Below are 14,185 nucleotides of genomic sequence, written 5' to 3' on the forward strand. Positions count from 1 at the left end.
TATCAACTTGCCAAAACAAATAGTCAGTTAACTCTGAAGTAATTCATGACTTATACAGTAGTAATTGACAAGTTATTGTGAGATGACTAAACAAAATATTTGCAACATATTAGTAAGCAAGTTTTTTTAGGAAATTAATTTAATCAGAAAATAAATTAATAACAAACTAATTTGGTAGTGTTTTAGGAATTAACTACACTAGAAAATAAATTAATAACATACCAATTGAATGTGTTTTTTGTAGAAAATTAACTATATAAATAGAAAATATAAAACAAAGAAGAAAAATTAATATGTATAATAGTATACTAATTATATATTCATAATGTCAAAAACTATATAGGTGGACCTTTAGAGAGCACTCAGTTTATAGGATTTTATCATTTTCTACTAATTATATATGTGTTAATTAACTACTTCTTTTATGTTAATTATGTAACTTACTTTAATTTTGATACATATGTACAATTTATTAGACTAATTACTATCATTATAAGGTTCAAAATATAACTATCAGATTTCATAAGAATTTGGATTATAGATGAGATAGAATCTTAGAAGTGTGTTCATCATAATAAAATGATTTATTTGACATCACAGATATTACATATGGATATTTTTTTATGAATTATGTACTCATGTTTTAATCATGTGAGATTTGGTAGAACTATATGCATTTATTTAAATATGCACAGGCAGACAGAAGATAAAAATTTGGTAATTATAATAAGATTCCAGTGAGAAAAAGGCAAAAGACTTCAAAAACTGTATATCTTTAGTAATACTGGATAGATTGAAGCTTTGAATAAAGCATGTACAACATCCATAATTCTAAAAGCTAGCTGAGATAGTTTATGATTGTAAAATTAATTTTTAAAAAATTACTTTGGGCATGTTTATTTTAAAGGAAATAAAGATTAAATTAGATCTCAATGCACATATTGTACATACATGCCAGACTTTGTTTTTATAATTATAAATTGGCTTCAGCATTTACATATAACTGCTTATGTAAAAGATTTGCAAAGTATGATTATAATTGGAAATGAACAATAAATATTAACTGTTTCTAAAATGCAACAGTGACTATTGTAGTTTTCTAATTTCATACTTTCATTGCTTTATGTCTTTATAGACTAAATTATATGTAATTTTCTTTCATCAGATTACAGGGGCATCTATACAAGTGGCAAGTGAGATGTTACCCAATTCTACAGAGAGAGCAGTTACTATTTCAGGGACAGCTGATGCCATCACAAAATGTATCTACCAAACCTGTTGTGTGATGATGGAGGTTAGATATTTACAGGATTAAATTTAACATTGAGAGGAAAATGAAAATAATATAACAAAATCTTCACACCTTCAAATATTATTTTTAATTTCTTAAGGGGTCATTTTGAAAGTTAGAATGCCAACTCCACAAGTTAATAAATCTTATTTTACTTTTCAAGTGATCTGCTTTTTTAGAGACCTGTTTTATTTTATTTTTATTTATATTTCATGAGAGCAACTACATTCCCAAAACTGACTATAGAAAGCTAAAAATAATGATAGATATATGTTGGATATGGTTGGTTTGAGCATATGTATGTTTGCTTCTAGTTTTTAAATTTATATTTTATGCAAGGGTTGGGGACAGAAATTATATAATTATTGCTGCAAATATCTCTCTTATTAGCATACTTTATAAAATTCACAGTCTTTAATTTTTACATAGATTTCATTCTTGTGTACTCTATATACAATACAATTTTTTGTTGTCTTTCATATACATAAATGTGTTTGTAAGCACACACAATCTTCTTATGGAGAATGGTTTTATAAAAGGTTAAAGTGGTTTCAGTAACTGAATGGGAAAAAAATATGCATCAATAGAAATTTTTTAACATAAATGTTTTTGTAAATGTTATTAACATCTAGGAAATGCACAGAATCAAACTATTCTAATTATTTTGGTGTTGTCAGTGGAAGATATACTATTACTTTATTCTAGCTTAATTAGGCTTTGCACAGTTCACTGATTCCTCATAGGTATACCAAAGGCAATTGTTTTTTTCTACCTTTACATTTGCCAAAAACTTTCACAGTACTTTTGAGTGAAAGTTTAGCCAATGCTAACATATGGATATTTTTTTGCATATGAATGTTTAAAACAATTTAAGTTGGAAGAGCTTTTAACTTTGTTTCTGTAAATATCAATTGGCAGAATATGCATCAGTTAGATATTTGATAAAAACGTATTTTAGTCATTAACCCTCAAATTACTCACTTGTTTTTGTAGTATTTACTACTGGTGGAGCATAGTTATTGCATCATATGGACTAATTTTATATTTTGTCTGTTATAACACTCAAAGCAAAGACCTGGTTAAAATACATTTTGTGAAATTACTCTCTTTTTCTTTTTTTTACACAAAATACATAAGGTGTGTGTTTTCTTATAGCAAAGCCACACCATGCTATCTGTTGTGTCCACCAAAGGGAACTGAACCCCTGATATTAGCATTGTAAATCTCATGACTTACTTATTGTTGTCCCATCAGGAACAATGCACATGGTATACCAGTAGTTTGTTTTTTAAATGTATACTTCTTTTAGTCACATACAGTATGCAAATATCAATAGAAAGTAAACATGAAAGTGAGGAAGTTTCCACCCACAAAGCTTAATTAGCTTATTTGTGGAAAAACTTATTAATAACTGTGACCAAAAATTTTTATATATACTAATAAATATAAATAAACAAAACACAAAAGACAAACTTGGTATTAGAAGTCTATCTTAATCATCATCATGTATTAATATATCACTGAAATCAACAACTTATTGAACATAAACACAAAAACATAATATCCTGTAGTGGTTTTTTCTACCTTTATCACAAACAAACAATAACATTGATAATAAAAAAATAAATTAATGGTAATATCAATTGCATATGCATAAAGTGCCATTCAGGTTGTTTATGAACACCAGTTAATAACCAATCTTTTAATATTTATATTTCCCTGGGGAGTTGGTTCATTATATATGGTATATGATACTTTTTTACAATTGTTTTATATTAATTTGGAATTCCATAATACTTATTTTTAATTGTTTTAGTACTATATGCATGATTTTTAGTACTTTTTGATTTAAACTACAATAGGAATTCAAAATTGTTAAGTATTTATGAAGTGCATTTGCTACAACTAACCAATTTATTATAATTTCATTCTGTTAATGTGACATTTGTTTTAAGTTCATCATTTTTATTTAAGACTGTGATCGTAAACATTATTTTTTAAATTATATATATTTTTTTATGTAGATATTACTTGTTCAATCATATATTGCCAATCCATAACATACAACAGATTTTTCTAAAGATACACACAGTGCTGTTTGTATATAAATTATTTGGTAAAATATTCTGTATCATCCATAATTTTGCTTTAATATGTCTTAGTTTATTGTAAATCATATTTATATGTTTAGACTAACTGAAAATATCATCTATAATTAGCCCTAATTATGTCTTAGTATTAACATTTTCTACATATGCACTTTATAATTAGAATATTGGTTATTATCTACAAATAAATGTTTATTATTACATCTTTAATCATAAATCTTTAAAAAAACATTTTGTTGGTTATATTTGTATACTCTATCTGAATTATTACAGCTTTTGTTCTATTAGTATTCATATATATTTTATTTATATTAAGCCAATACCTTAATTTATTGAAATCAACTTTTAAAGTTTTTTACCAACTTTCACACCAGCGTGAGTTACAGTTAAAACTGTATCATCTGCATATGATATATTTTACTCTTTTAAACTTATATCAACAATATCATTAACAAACAAATTCACTCATAGTGGATCCAGAATAGAACCTTGTGGAAGACCATATTTTATAGTCATTGTATCATTCATTACTTCTCTAGTTTTCATTACTGCAACCTTATTACTCAAATAATTCAGGAACCAGTTATGTAACTTTACCCTTAAATCTATCAAGTACAGTTTATTCAAAAGTATTTTGTGATATATTGTATCAAAAGCTCTACCCAGATCAAGATATAATACAAGTGCATTTTTATTTTTATCTGATTATAAACTTATATCATTTGAAAAGTTTTCTAATAGTAATGTGATACTTTTATTTTTATTAACTCCTTATTGACACTTATTTATAATGGTATTTTATAAATAAAACCTAGCATTTTCTTGTATATATACCTTTCAAATATTTTTTAAATCACAGATAAAATGGAAATTGGTCTGTTGAATTACTTTTTTTATGACTTGTAAATAGGTTTCATCATTGATATTTTAAGTCCATTAGGTATTTTCCCTTCTTCATAAATTAAATTTAATTGGTGTATTATAACCATTGCTAATACATGGTATATGTATCTAAATGACATAAATTCTTAATCCTTTCTTAATACCCATTAAATGTACTATATTAATAATTTTTCTGTTATTAGAGAACAATAAATTGTATTGGTCTATGAGATTACATTTTGAATATTTTTATTCTACTTATGAGACAATTACTATTATTTTCAGTATTATGATTACATTTTAGAATATGAATGTTATTTATAAACTCTCTATTAAAATTAGTTGCTATATCTGTAGCACTTATATTTGTAATGATAAAGTTTTGCTTTATTTTTTCTTCAAGTGATTTATCACTATAATTTATTAATTTATCCTTTTTTGCTGTAATTTATCCTTTCCTCTTATAAATTCTAAAATATTGAAATGTATCCAAAGCTTATGCTGTATATTCTTTTTTTATTTTAATCTCAAATTTTATTAATTAAATTTAACTTAACATGCAAACCAATTTTTTATACATTATCTTAGAATATTTTAGTCTTAGAACTCTTCCTAATTATAGCTGTTTATATCATTATTATTTTTAAGTTATTTAAAATCACCCTATTATCTAATATTTTTTTCCTTTATCACATAGCTACTTGCATTTACACCTTAAGTTTTGTATACACATTATATAAACAAATGTTAACCAACTTTCCAATTCTCTATTCTGATCTTGTATTAATATTCAAATTTTGTTGAAATCCATCAGCATATAACAAGTTTTGATAATCATTGATCAGCTTACTATTTTCATTATTTGTTTCTTCAGTAGTGATATTTGTATCACTAAGATATACAATATGTTTATAGTTTTTAATTCCTTTGGCAATTTTTCCAAGTTTAAAATATAAAGATTAGAAATGTAATTTGGAGGTCTGTAGATTGGAAGTAGTAAAAATTTACAGTCATTTACCTCAACAGTGAATGATAATATTTTTGCATCTTCCAAACTTAATTTCACTAGTTCTGTAGATAATGTTTTCATAGTCTTCCAAATTATAATTCTGTGTTTCATGTTCATATGGAAATGTCTGTGATTATTAATATATCTAACAGCATCAAATTTTTACCACCAACTCTTAAAAAAAATAGTCTCCCTTATTGTGAATATTTTTAATATTAATGTGTAACAAATTAAAAATATTACCTTCAGTGTATTCTAATTTGTGTATAACATTATTTATAGTTTCTACTTTTTACAATTTATATCAGTGTATTCAGTATTTCTTAGATTAACATCCATGGATTACACAAATTAAATTAGAAATTTTCAAAATTACAATTCAATTTTAATTTTACTGCATTCTCAAATTCTGATTTGCTTCCAAACATATTGCCATTTTTTGTCCAAATATTTATATATTCATTTTTTATTAATGTTCTTTATTAACAGCTGATAGATTTTAATTTATATAAACTCTGCCTTTTCCCGCATTCTGTTGGATTTGACTTTTCTTAACCACTTCTTATTCTTCAACTATTTTTTTATTCAAAACACTTTTGAATTTAACTACTGTAGGTACTGTTTTTTTTAACTATTATGGACAGGTATTCAATGAGCCATTAATATTTCATCTTTTTTATTATCTGGTATACTAAACTTTTCAGCCACTCTGTGTAGAATATCTTTCAGTCCCTTATTATCTTGTTGTGTTATTTCATATACATTTAAATTGATTCTTCATTCATACAATTCCAGATCACTCATTTGAATTAATATTTTTGAAGTTAAATCATTGTTTTGAGTATTATTAGCCTTCAAACTTTCCACATTTTTTTTTCAATATATTGATATTTTCTGAATGTTTGCTTTGTTTGCTAAGGATATTTCATCATATTTAGCTGACAAAAAGTTTATAATTTTATTCATATTTATTTTTATTTCATGTAATATGTTTAATTTTTTGTTTATATTTTGGAGCATAGTAGCTACCACATGATACATGTCTAGTCACATCTAGATCTAGTTGAGTTTTTAGGATCTTCTTTTGATATTATACTTACATCATTCAACATACATTTTCTGATCATTTACTGGTGTCTTATGAGCGATAACAATGGTGTAACAATTTTTGGCATTAGACGTGCATCTGTATGTAGTCTCTGTGTTGTAAACTCACTTTTTAATAGTATATATAGTAATGTATATATATGGGTGTGTTAAACTAAGGATTATTCTCAGTAGGTATCTGTGACTTGTTGGTGATAAATTTGACAATAAACGCACGGCATGCACTGAACTTGTTTTTAAAATAATGTATGTATTTTAAACAAGTTAAACGTATATCAAAAAATTCTTAACACTATGGAGACCATGGGTGCATATTAAACACTATGCAGTTCGTTTCTTCTTCTCAAACATCTACTTATGCCAATTTAATTATTTTATAATGTAGTTGATAAGCCAAACTATTTTTCTCTATTTTTCTCACAATGGTATCTGTGTATAATTCACTTATGTTGAGCATTGTATGCAATTATATCCTGAACATTCAATAATCATTTTATATTAATACTTCCAACAATCGTCTGCTCTTTGTACTTCCTATAATTGTCTGTCTGCCTTTTGTGAAGTCAAACAGGTAAGTTTAGAACACCTTTTGACAAGACAAATTATTCACCTCATCTCTTTCAAATTGTTAATTTCACTTTAACATATCAACCATTAGTCCATTCTCTCTCACAACAGTTAACTTTATGTTTTCTAACTTTTCTGAGACCAAACTTTTCTTTCACTTTACTTTTACTCTGTTTCTACTCATCTGGTCACAACTACTTGTACATCTATCACTTAGACCTTCTAGTCTTGACATCAGTGAACTACAGACACAAAGTAAATTAATTAGTAATACCACACTAAACATTCTTTTATATCTGAAACTCTGACAATCCACTACATTAATAATAAAGTGAACTCTTACAAATTCCATATTTTACATAGTCTCCTTAGACAGGTAAAGGTTTTAATATAACATTAGAAGCCATTTTATTAGTTATTTCTTATCTATGTGTATGATGTTTTCAATAAATAGAAATATTTTCACCATAAAAAATATGCAATTGTAAACTTGAGCATAATCATTAACCATGCAAATGTAAGCACACTTTTCCTTACACATTCAAAAACGTTTAGCATTCCTTCTTTGTATTATAATGAAAAGCATTTTGTTCAGAATTTTCTTTTCAATTTCAGATATCTCACAACTATTCAAGTATATTGAAAACAAAAAACATAATTCCACAAGAAAGTGTTTTTCCAAATATTATCAGGGAGGGTAAAAAAAACAAAAAACATGTTATTTCCTTATGTCATAATTGCAATAACAGTCATGTTGTTTTAAAATTTGTTTGTGTAATTTGTGTTATTGGTACCCCAGTAACTAGAAAAAGAAAAACCCATAGATCCACAAGCAGTAGTGATATAAAGCACTTGGAACCCATGCAGTTACATGGGACCCTGAAGTAGTGAGAATGCCCCATGCTACGGTGACTCATTTACATGCCACTGGTAATAAAGTAAATGCAGAAGCATGGTGCCTGGCTTGTATTGGAATTTGCAAAGTAGTTTGAGTTTGAATTTATATTTATTGTTAACTCAAATACTAACAAAAAGAATTCATGACTCTTTTAATGTGACTAAATTATGGGACATTATTTTAGTAATACTGAATTTTGCAACACATTTTATTGGATAGAGAACACCCTGTAACACCATTAGTAATTGGATTAATCTATAATACATTACACATCTTTTGGTTCATACATGATCCAAGCTCCACAATCACACTTGAAGTCATAACGTTTAAGACTTTATCAAATAAACGTCAAGGTGATTTGTAACATAGCCTTGTATAAAAAGCTTACGCAATAGAAGCAAAATATTTCTGAATCAAAGTTTGTATTATTATTGTAAAATATTGTTTGTGCAAAATTATGATACAGTATTGTTCTGAAATATAGCAACAAGTGGAAATGTCTTACAGAAAAATGTTTATATAAAATGTAAATTATTTTGGTTCTTATTAGTTTCTAGTATTAGTGAGATTCTTTTTATTTTTTTTACAATTGTTGCTTCATGTACATGTAAGAAAGCCCACTTCCCCTTACAGGCAATACTGGTAGAAGCTCCAGAAGTGAGCTTTACATGAGACCTAAACTGGGCAAGAGCTAACCCTGCCCACAAGCACTTCAGTGTATGAATAAATTAGAAAAATGTGTTTATAAGTCTGAGAGTGTCCATGGACTCCATTAATAATCCTACTGCTGATACTGTATTGTTACACTTTTTTGTTGTTGAAAAGTATTATGATGTATTTAATTTAGTCCCATATCATGTTCTGATTGAGTTTAGGTACACTTGGGGTATGTCTGTACTTACACTGTAAATTTTACATCTGATTTAGTAAATTATTAAAATTGAATTTATAAAAAATTGTAGCACATGTTGCTATCTCTCTCATAAGCTTATGATCAAACTCTGAGACATTTTACATTTATTTCAGCATAAATAAATGAAAATTTATGTATAACCTATGCCATAATGTAAAACTTAAAATTACATTAATTTATGTTTTTTTATAAATTTTACCACAGTTTGTCACAACTTCAGTTAGGTGTATTCTCATTGGTTGATACTTTGTGAGTTAAATTAAGAAACTATTTTATTGTAAAATTACACCACTTTAATGGAAGTAAATATATCTGAGTTACGGCTCTTTTACATGGTGGCTTGACTGTTTGCCCCTGAACATTTTGTTTCCAGCCATTTTGCTACCCACCCACTCCCTACTAGTCTTTTTGTTACTAGGGCATTTCACTATCTAATAATTTTATGTCATAATCTTCCTTGCATATCATATTTAGAATAATAAAATATAAATATTTCATCAGTATTATTCACTATATGAACAGTTCAGTCAATAAAATATCAGAAAATATTAGTTTATTAAAGAAACACTCCTTCAAATTTAAAATGGCTCTCATATTACAAAACATTTTATTTAAAATGATGAAAGATCTTAAAAGTTTAAAAATGATTCAAGCTTTGAGCAATTCCATAAAGAAAGTAGTGTTTATTTACTGGGTCATTAGCCTGTAGGCCAGCCACTTTCTTGAATAGTTGTCAAGCCATAATGAAACATCTATGTATAGCTGGAACAGGTAGGGAATACCCTAGTAACCAAAAGACTGGTAGCAAAATGTCTGGTAATGAAATGTTCAGTTGCAAACTGTCTTAGAACTCTTTTAAATATGCCATCCTTGTATTACATGTACATAATTTCATTCATAAAGTAGTCTTTCTTTATCTAGTATAGACTTGAATAAATTCAATTCTGACTGCTACTGTCTGACTTAATCACTATAGCAATGATAATTCACCTCCAACAAAAGAATAACTAATTAATTAAATTACTGATTTCTTTTGATTGGATTATATAGTGTTTCTATGGGACTAAGTATGATCACAAACTAGGTATCTTCTCATTAATATTAGTACCCATTTTACTCATAGAATAGTGTGTTAATAACCACTCGACTCGTAATGTTTCTAACATTGACATGTGTAATAGTAGGTATGATATTTTGTTCAAGGAACTTATATCTGCTATGGTATTATAAATGTAACTTTTATAGCTTGTGAAGTTTTCTCCATATGAATAACTCCAAGGAAATTACCTGAAATTACATTACATCAAAGAGATAACAGTTTTCATTAGTTATTAATTATGTTTTATTAATTAAATATTAATTATATATATATATCAGACTGTGAATCTTACACATTTTTAATTCTTTATAGTCCTCTCCAAAAGGAGCAACAATACCATACCGTCCAAAGCCAACAATGCCACCAGTCATATTTGCAGGTGGTCAGGCCTACACTGTTCAGGGGCAGTATGCTATCCCACATCCTGATGTTAGTATATGGTCACCGGTAATTCCACATTTTTTGTTTGCCTGTGTGTTTAGCATTTAAATTTTCTGTGCTTTTTCTTTCAAGCTCTCTGTATTGATAGCTTGTGAAAAGTTATGCTTCTTTATTTAACTTACATTGTACAAATATTTTAATGTAATTTACAAAAATCATGTGTTCAGAGTGAGATCATACATTCAAAGCTCCTTTATTAGAGCTTGTTGTTGTTGTACATGTAGTAACATAAACCCTGTAGCAGTTTAATGTTTGAAAATTTGTTGAACTGATTTTTCTGAAACTGATAAGATAGATTGAAAACTATTTCATTTTGAAAAGAAAAGATGTATCATTTCCCATGTAACATGGGGCTAATCTGCCTTAAGCTCTGTCCGAGATATATACATTGTAATATTTTATAAATAATAGCATTATGAATGCAAAATATCTGCTAAATATTATATCCTATGTAGCTATAGTTAACTGACAGTACTTTTACACTGAAATATATAAATAAGCACAAATGTGACTTCATTTTCCAATATTATTTTTACATACTGATTGTTAAAGCTTTATTTTATTAATCAATTTTGAATATTAAAGGTGCATAGTAGTACAGAAAAAGTGTTATAATTAAAGGCTTATGCTTGAAATCAATAAAAACTTTAACAACCAATCTGATTTGCATTCTGTGTAAAAATTAAGATTTACAATATCTGGAGTTTTTTAGTAGGATTTTACTATACAGTAGGTTAGTATATACAGTAAGGTGGTTCTTAGCTACATCAAGCAAATTTTTTTTAATTGTTTTACTCCTAACCTTTAATTTTTTTGGTATTGAGGTAAAACTTCATGTGAAATATATTTTAAATACATTAAGTTTTAGGGGTCGCACAATGATGTTAAAGTTTTGATAAATATTATGATTAAAGATACTTTCATAATAAAAAACAGGAGAACTTCTGGTGGCCTAAAAATGCAAGCACTTGGGTCCCCTTCCTTAAAAAGAGAGTATTACCTGCTCAAAGGCAAGAGTATCATGGTTACCACCCACTCATTGTTTATTTCCTGAAATTGGGAAACCTCCTGCAATGGTCTGTCACAACTTGAATCAGATACTGGGTGTGTGTTTATCTTTTGTCATGAGACAATTGTACTCTTCAATGGGAGCAACTTGTGACAGTTAGGCTGTTGATAACCTTGAGAGCCTCCTTATAATCCATTCTAGCTAACTGTGTGTTTGGATACTGGTCTACGAAATTGGTGGACAAATAAAGCTTTTCAAAGAAGAATACAGACCCTCTAGTCACAAGATCAGGTAGCTAAAGCTGCTCAGTAGCTGCTGGATTGACTGTGTTGCTTAGGAGCATCTTCTGTTCCTTCACATTCCCTTATTGCCCTTGCCCTAAGCTTCTTTGTAGAAGAGAACAAATGGATAAAAAAAGCAAAGGCCACTAGCTCCTCTGACAGGTACCAGAAGTGTGATGAGAACTTGTCTATAACAGCTTTTGATACAGAAGTGTTGACAGAGTCATAAGTATGGAGAGCCTTCAGAAGATTCAGGTCATTGTTTGGTGGTGATGCAGACAGAGGAGCTTCATTCCATGTCTCTTGAGGTAGATCTTAGTTGCAAAGACACACATATGCTGAAAACCTTTCTTCTTCCTGTCTGTCAGTTTAAACTGATCATAACAAAGCCAGTTCTTGAGCAAGTATATTACCTTGGGCATCCACCTAGGATAGTGCATGGGATCAGATGTCATAAAGTGGATGCCCAATGAAGAAGTGACACCCATTAAGATCAATGATTGCTCTCTGAATTCTTAGTAGTCATCGTAATGGTCATTTCACTCTGTCAGTGACTTTTCAGCCCAAGCCACTGGCTCTGAGTCACTGATGAAATAAGCTGTAGTTGCATATGACATTCTATGAATAAACTCCCAATAATCTTGAAACCTCTTAAAAATCAAAACATTTGGTCCTTTGGTAATATTCATGAGTGTGATAAGAGCTCTATAAGCAAGAAGTTCCAAGATATGATGGCAGCATATCAGATACAAAAGATCCTTCTGCAGCTCCTGTTGTATGAGAGCACATGCACATAACTTTCACCTATTATTAGCAGCTGTAATATCAAATGACAATCCTATAACTTTCTCCTTCAAACCTCATTCATTAAGAGCTGCTATTACAGCCTCGACTTATTCTGATCCTGTCCCATTTGATAACTTGGCAACTTCTAACACCTGAGAGCCCCATTGCCAATAACAGTAATTAGTAGGTGGTCAATATGTTTCTTGGATGTCCTGAGGAATTTTTTATCCCAGTGGACAATCAAAGGCACATCATTTCAAAACTCAGCATTCAGTGTTTCTATGAGCATTTTCTGGTGACTCTGTAGCATGTATTGGATGGAGGAGTAGTTGATGTTGAATTCTTCAGGATTTTTACCAGTTGAGTGTACTGTTTCTGTTAGAACATAAATAGCAGCCCTGTCTGACAGCTTTGTCATGTCAAGAGCTGTTGACAGTGATCAAGATATTATATTCTTTTTGACTCTGAGACGTTTTGAAAGGCTTGCTCCTTGAACAACAACAGTAGAATCTTCATCATCATTTGCAGATTCATCTGTACTGCTGCTGGAAGATGACTCCAATTGTACTGTGTTTGAGGATGCTGCATTTTCCTTCTCCCATTGACTTTTTCATAATTCTCTCATTATCTTCTTCTTCAGCATTTGGTTCTCTTTTATAACATGCTTGGCATCAGTTGGTCCCATTGTTCCTCAGTGGCCTGCTTCCCTTTGAGTAATCAGGAATTCTTAGTCTTCTTGATTTGTCATTGTTGTGAGGGCATCGGAGATGGCTATGTCAAATAAGTTGCACATTTCTGCTTCAAAGTCATTCTCCTTCTGTTTTTCTCTTTCTTCAAACTAATAAACTGTGTACAACTTCTCCACTTTAGTAATTGTATTATCTTTGCAGATCATTGGAATTCTTGCTTTCTCCCAGAATTCTGTTGCATGTATGATCACTGTTGTGGCATTTTTCCTAATTGGCTTTTCCTCCTTAATGTGAAAGTGCAGAAAGAATGAAAGAACTTAACCCATAGAAGGAAGTTTTGTTCCTTCAGTCCCATCATCTGGTTTGCAAAGGTAATCCTTAGAATGAGTTGTCGTGATCACTCATTGATAGGTATCAATTATTCTGAAAAAAATGCATGAAACTGTTTAGATTTTAATGAAAAAAATTACAGTAAATAATAAATAAATGATAGTACTGATTAAATAAAAAAGTTTGTCCCACTGGTCTGCATACTCCAGGTTACAGCTGTACTGTACACAATTAAGAAAACTTCAGAACGTGCTGTACATAGCAAGGTCAACTGGAATGGTCGAAATCACAGGTACAGCAGTGGAGAATAAATAATCAACTCCAAACGTGTGTGAGCCACAAATGTGAAATTACAATCTCTGTGTACAACCCCTAAATTTAGTCCACATGACTTAAAATTTCATCACAATGGTTTTTTCATACATACAAAAACTTTTAAGGGTTAGGAGCATTACTTTTTTAACTTTCATTTTGAAAAACCACCATAATATACAGTATTATAGTTTGATTACATCTTATTAATAGTAAATAATTCGCCCAAATAATTATTTTCATACAAGATGATACTTGTGTGGAAACAGGCCAATGATAGCTATTTTACCATCCTAGGCATGTTTCAGTCAACCTCCCTTCACTTTTACATTCAGTTGTACAAGAAATTCATAGGACTACAAATCAAATGAACATTATTTATTAAAACCTGAGGACATGCCAGAGTAACAATTAATGCATTAAGCTATGTCAGTTGCATATTTTACAGGTGTGAAAAATTTCA

The 14,185-nt window shown here is 29.1% G+C and overlaps 1 protein-coding gene across 20 annotated transcripts in view; it reads left to right on the top strand.

Moving 5' to 3' along the window:
• LOC143225071 (poly(rC)-binding protein 3-like) overlaps positions 1-14,185 on the top strand; it is a 334,733-nt gene that overhangs the window by 292,641 nt on the left and 27,907 nt on the right. For 16 of the 20 annotated variants that reach the window (XR_013013597.1, XR_013013600.1, XR_013013598.1 and 13 more), the window contains 2 exons: positions 1,166-1,294; positions 10,187-10,321. Coding sequence is in view for 16 of the 20 variants with exons in the window: in XM_076453776.1 (XP_076309891.1) it covers positions 1,166-1,294; positions 10,187-10,321 (264 nt within the window). In the remaining 4 variants the exon portion in view is untranslated. The remainder of the gene's footprint in view (positions 1-1,165; positions 1,295-10,186; positions 10,322-14,185) is intronic. The other 4 variants (XR_013013599.1, XM_076453783.1, XM_076453789.1 and 1 more) reach the window with 1 other exon arrangement.

Source organism: Tachypleus tridentatus, chromosome 9 (genome assembly GCF_004210375.1).
Source record: "Tachypleus tridentatus isolate NWPU-2018 chromosome 9, ASM421037v1, whole genome shotgun sequence".
Taxonomy (NCBI): domain Eukaryota; kingdom Metazoa; phylum Arthropoda; class Merostomata; order Xiphosura; family Limulidae; genus Tachypleus; species Tachypleus tridentatus.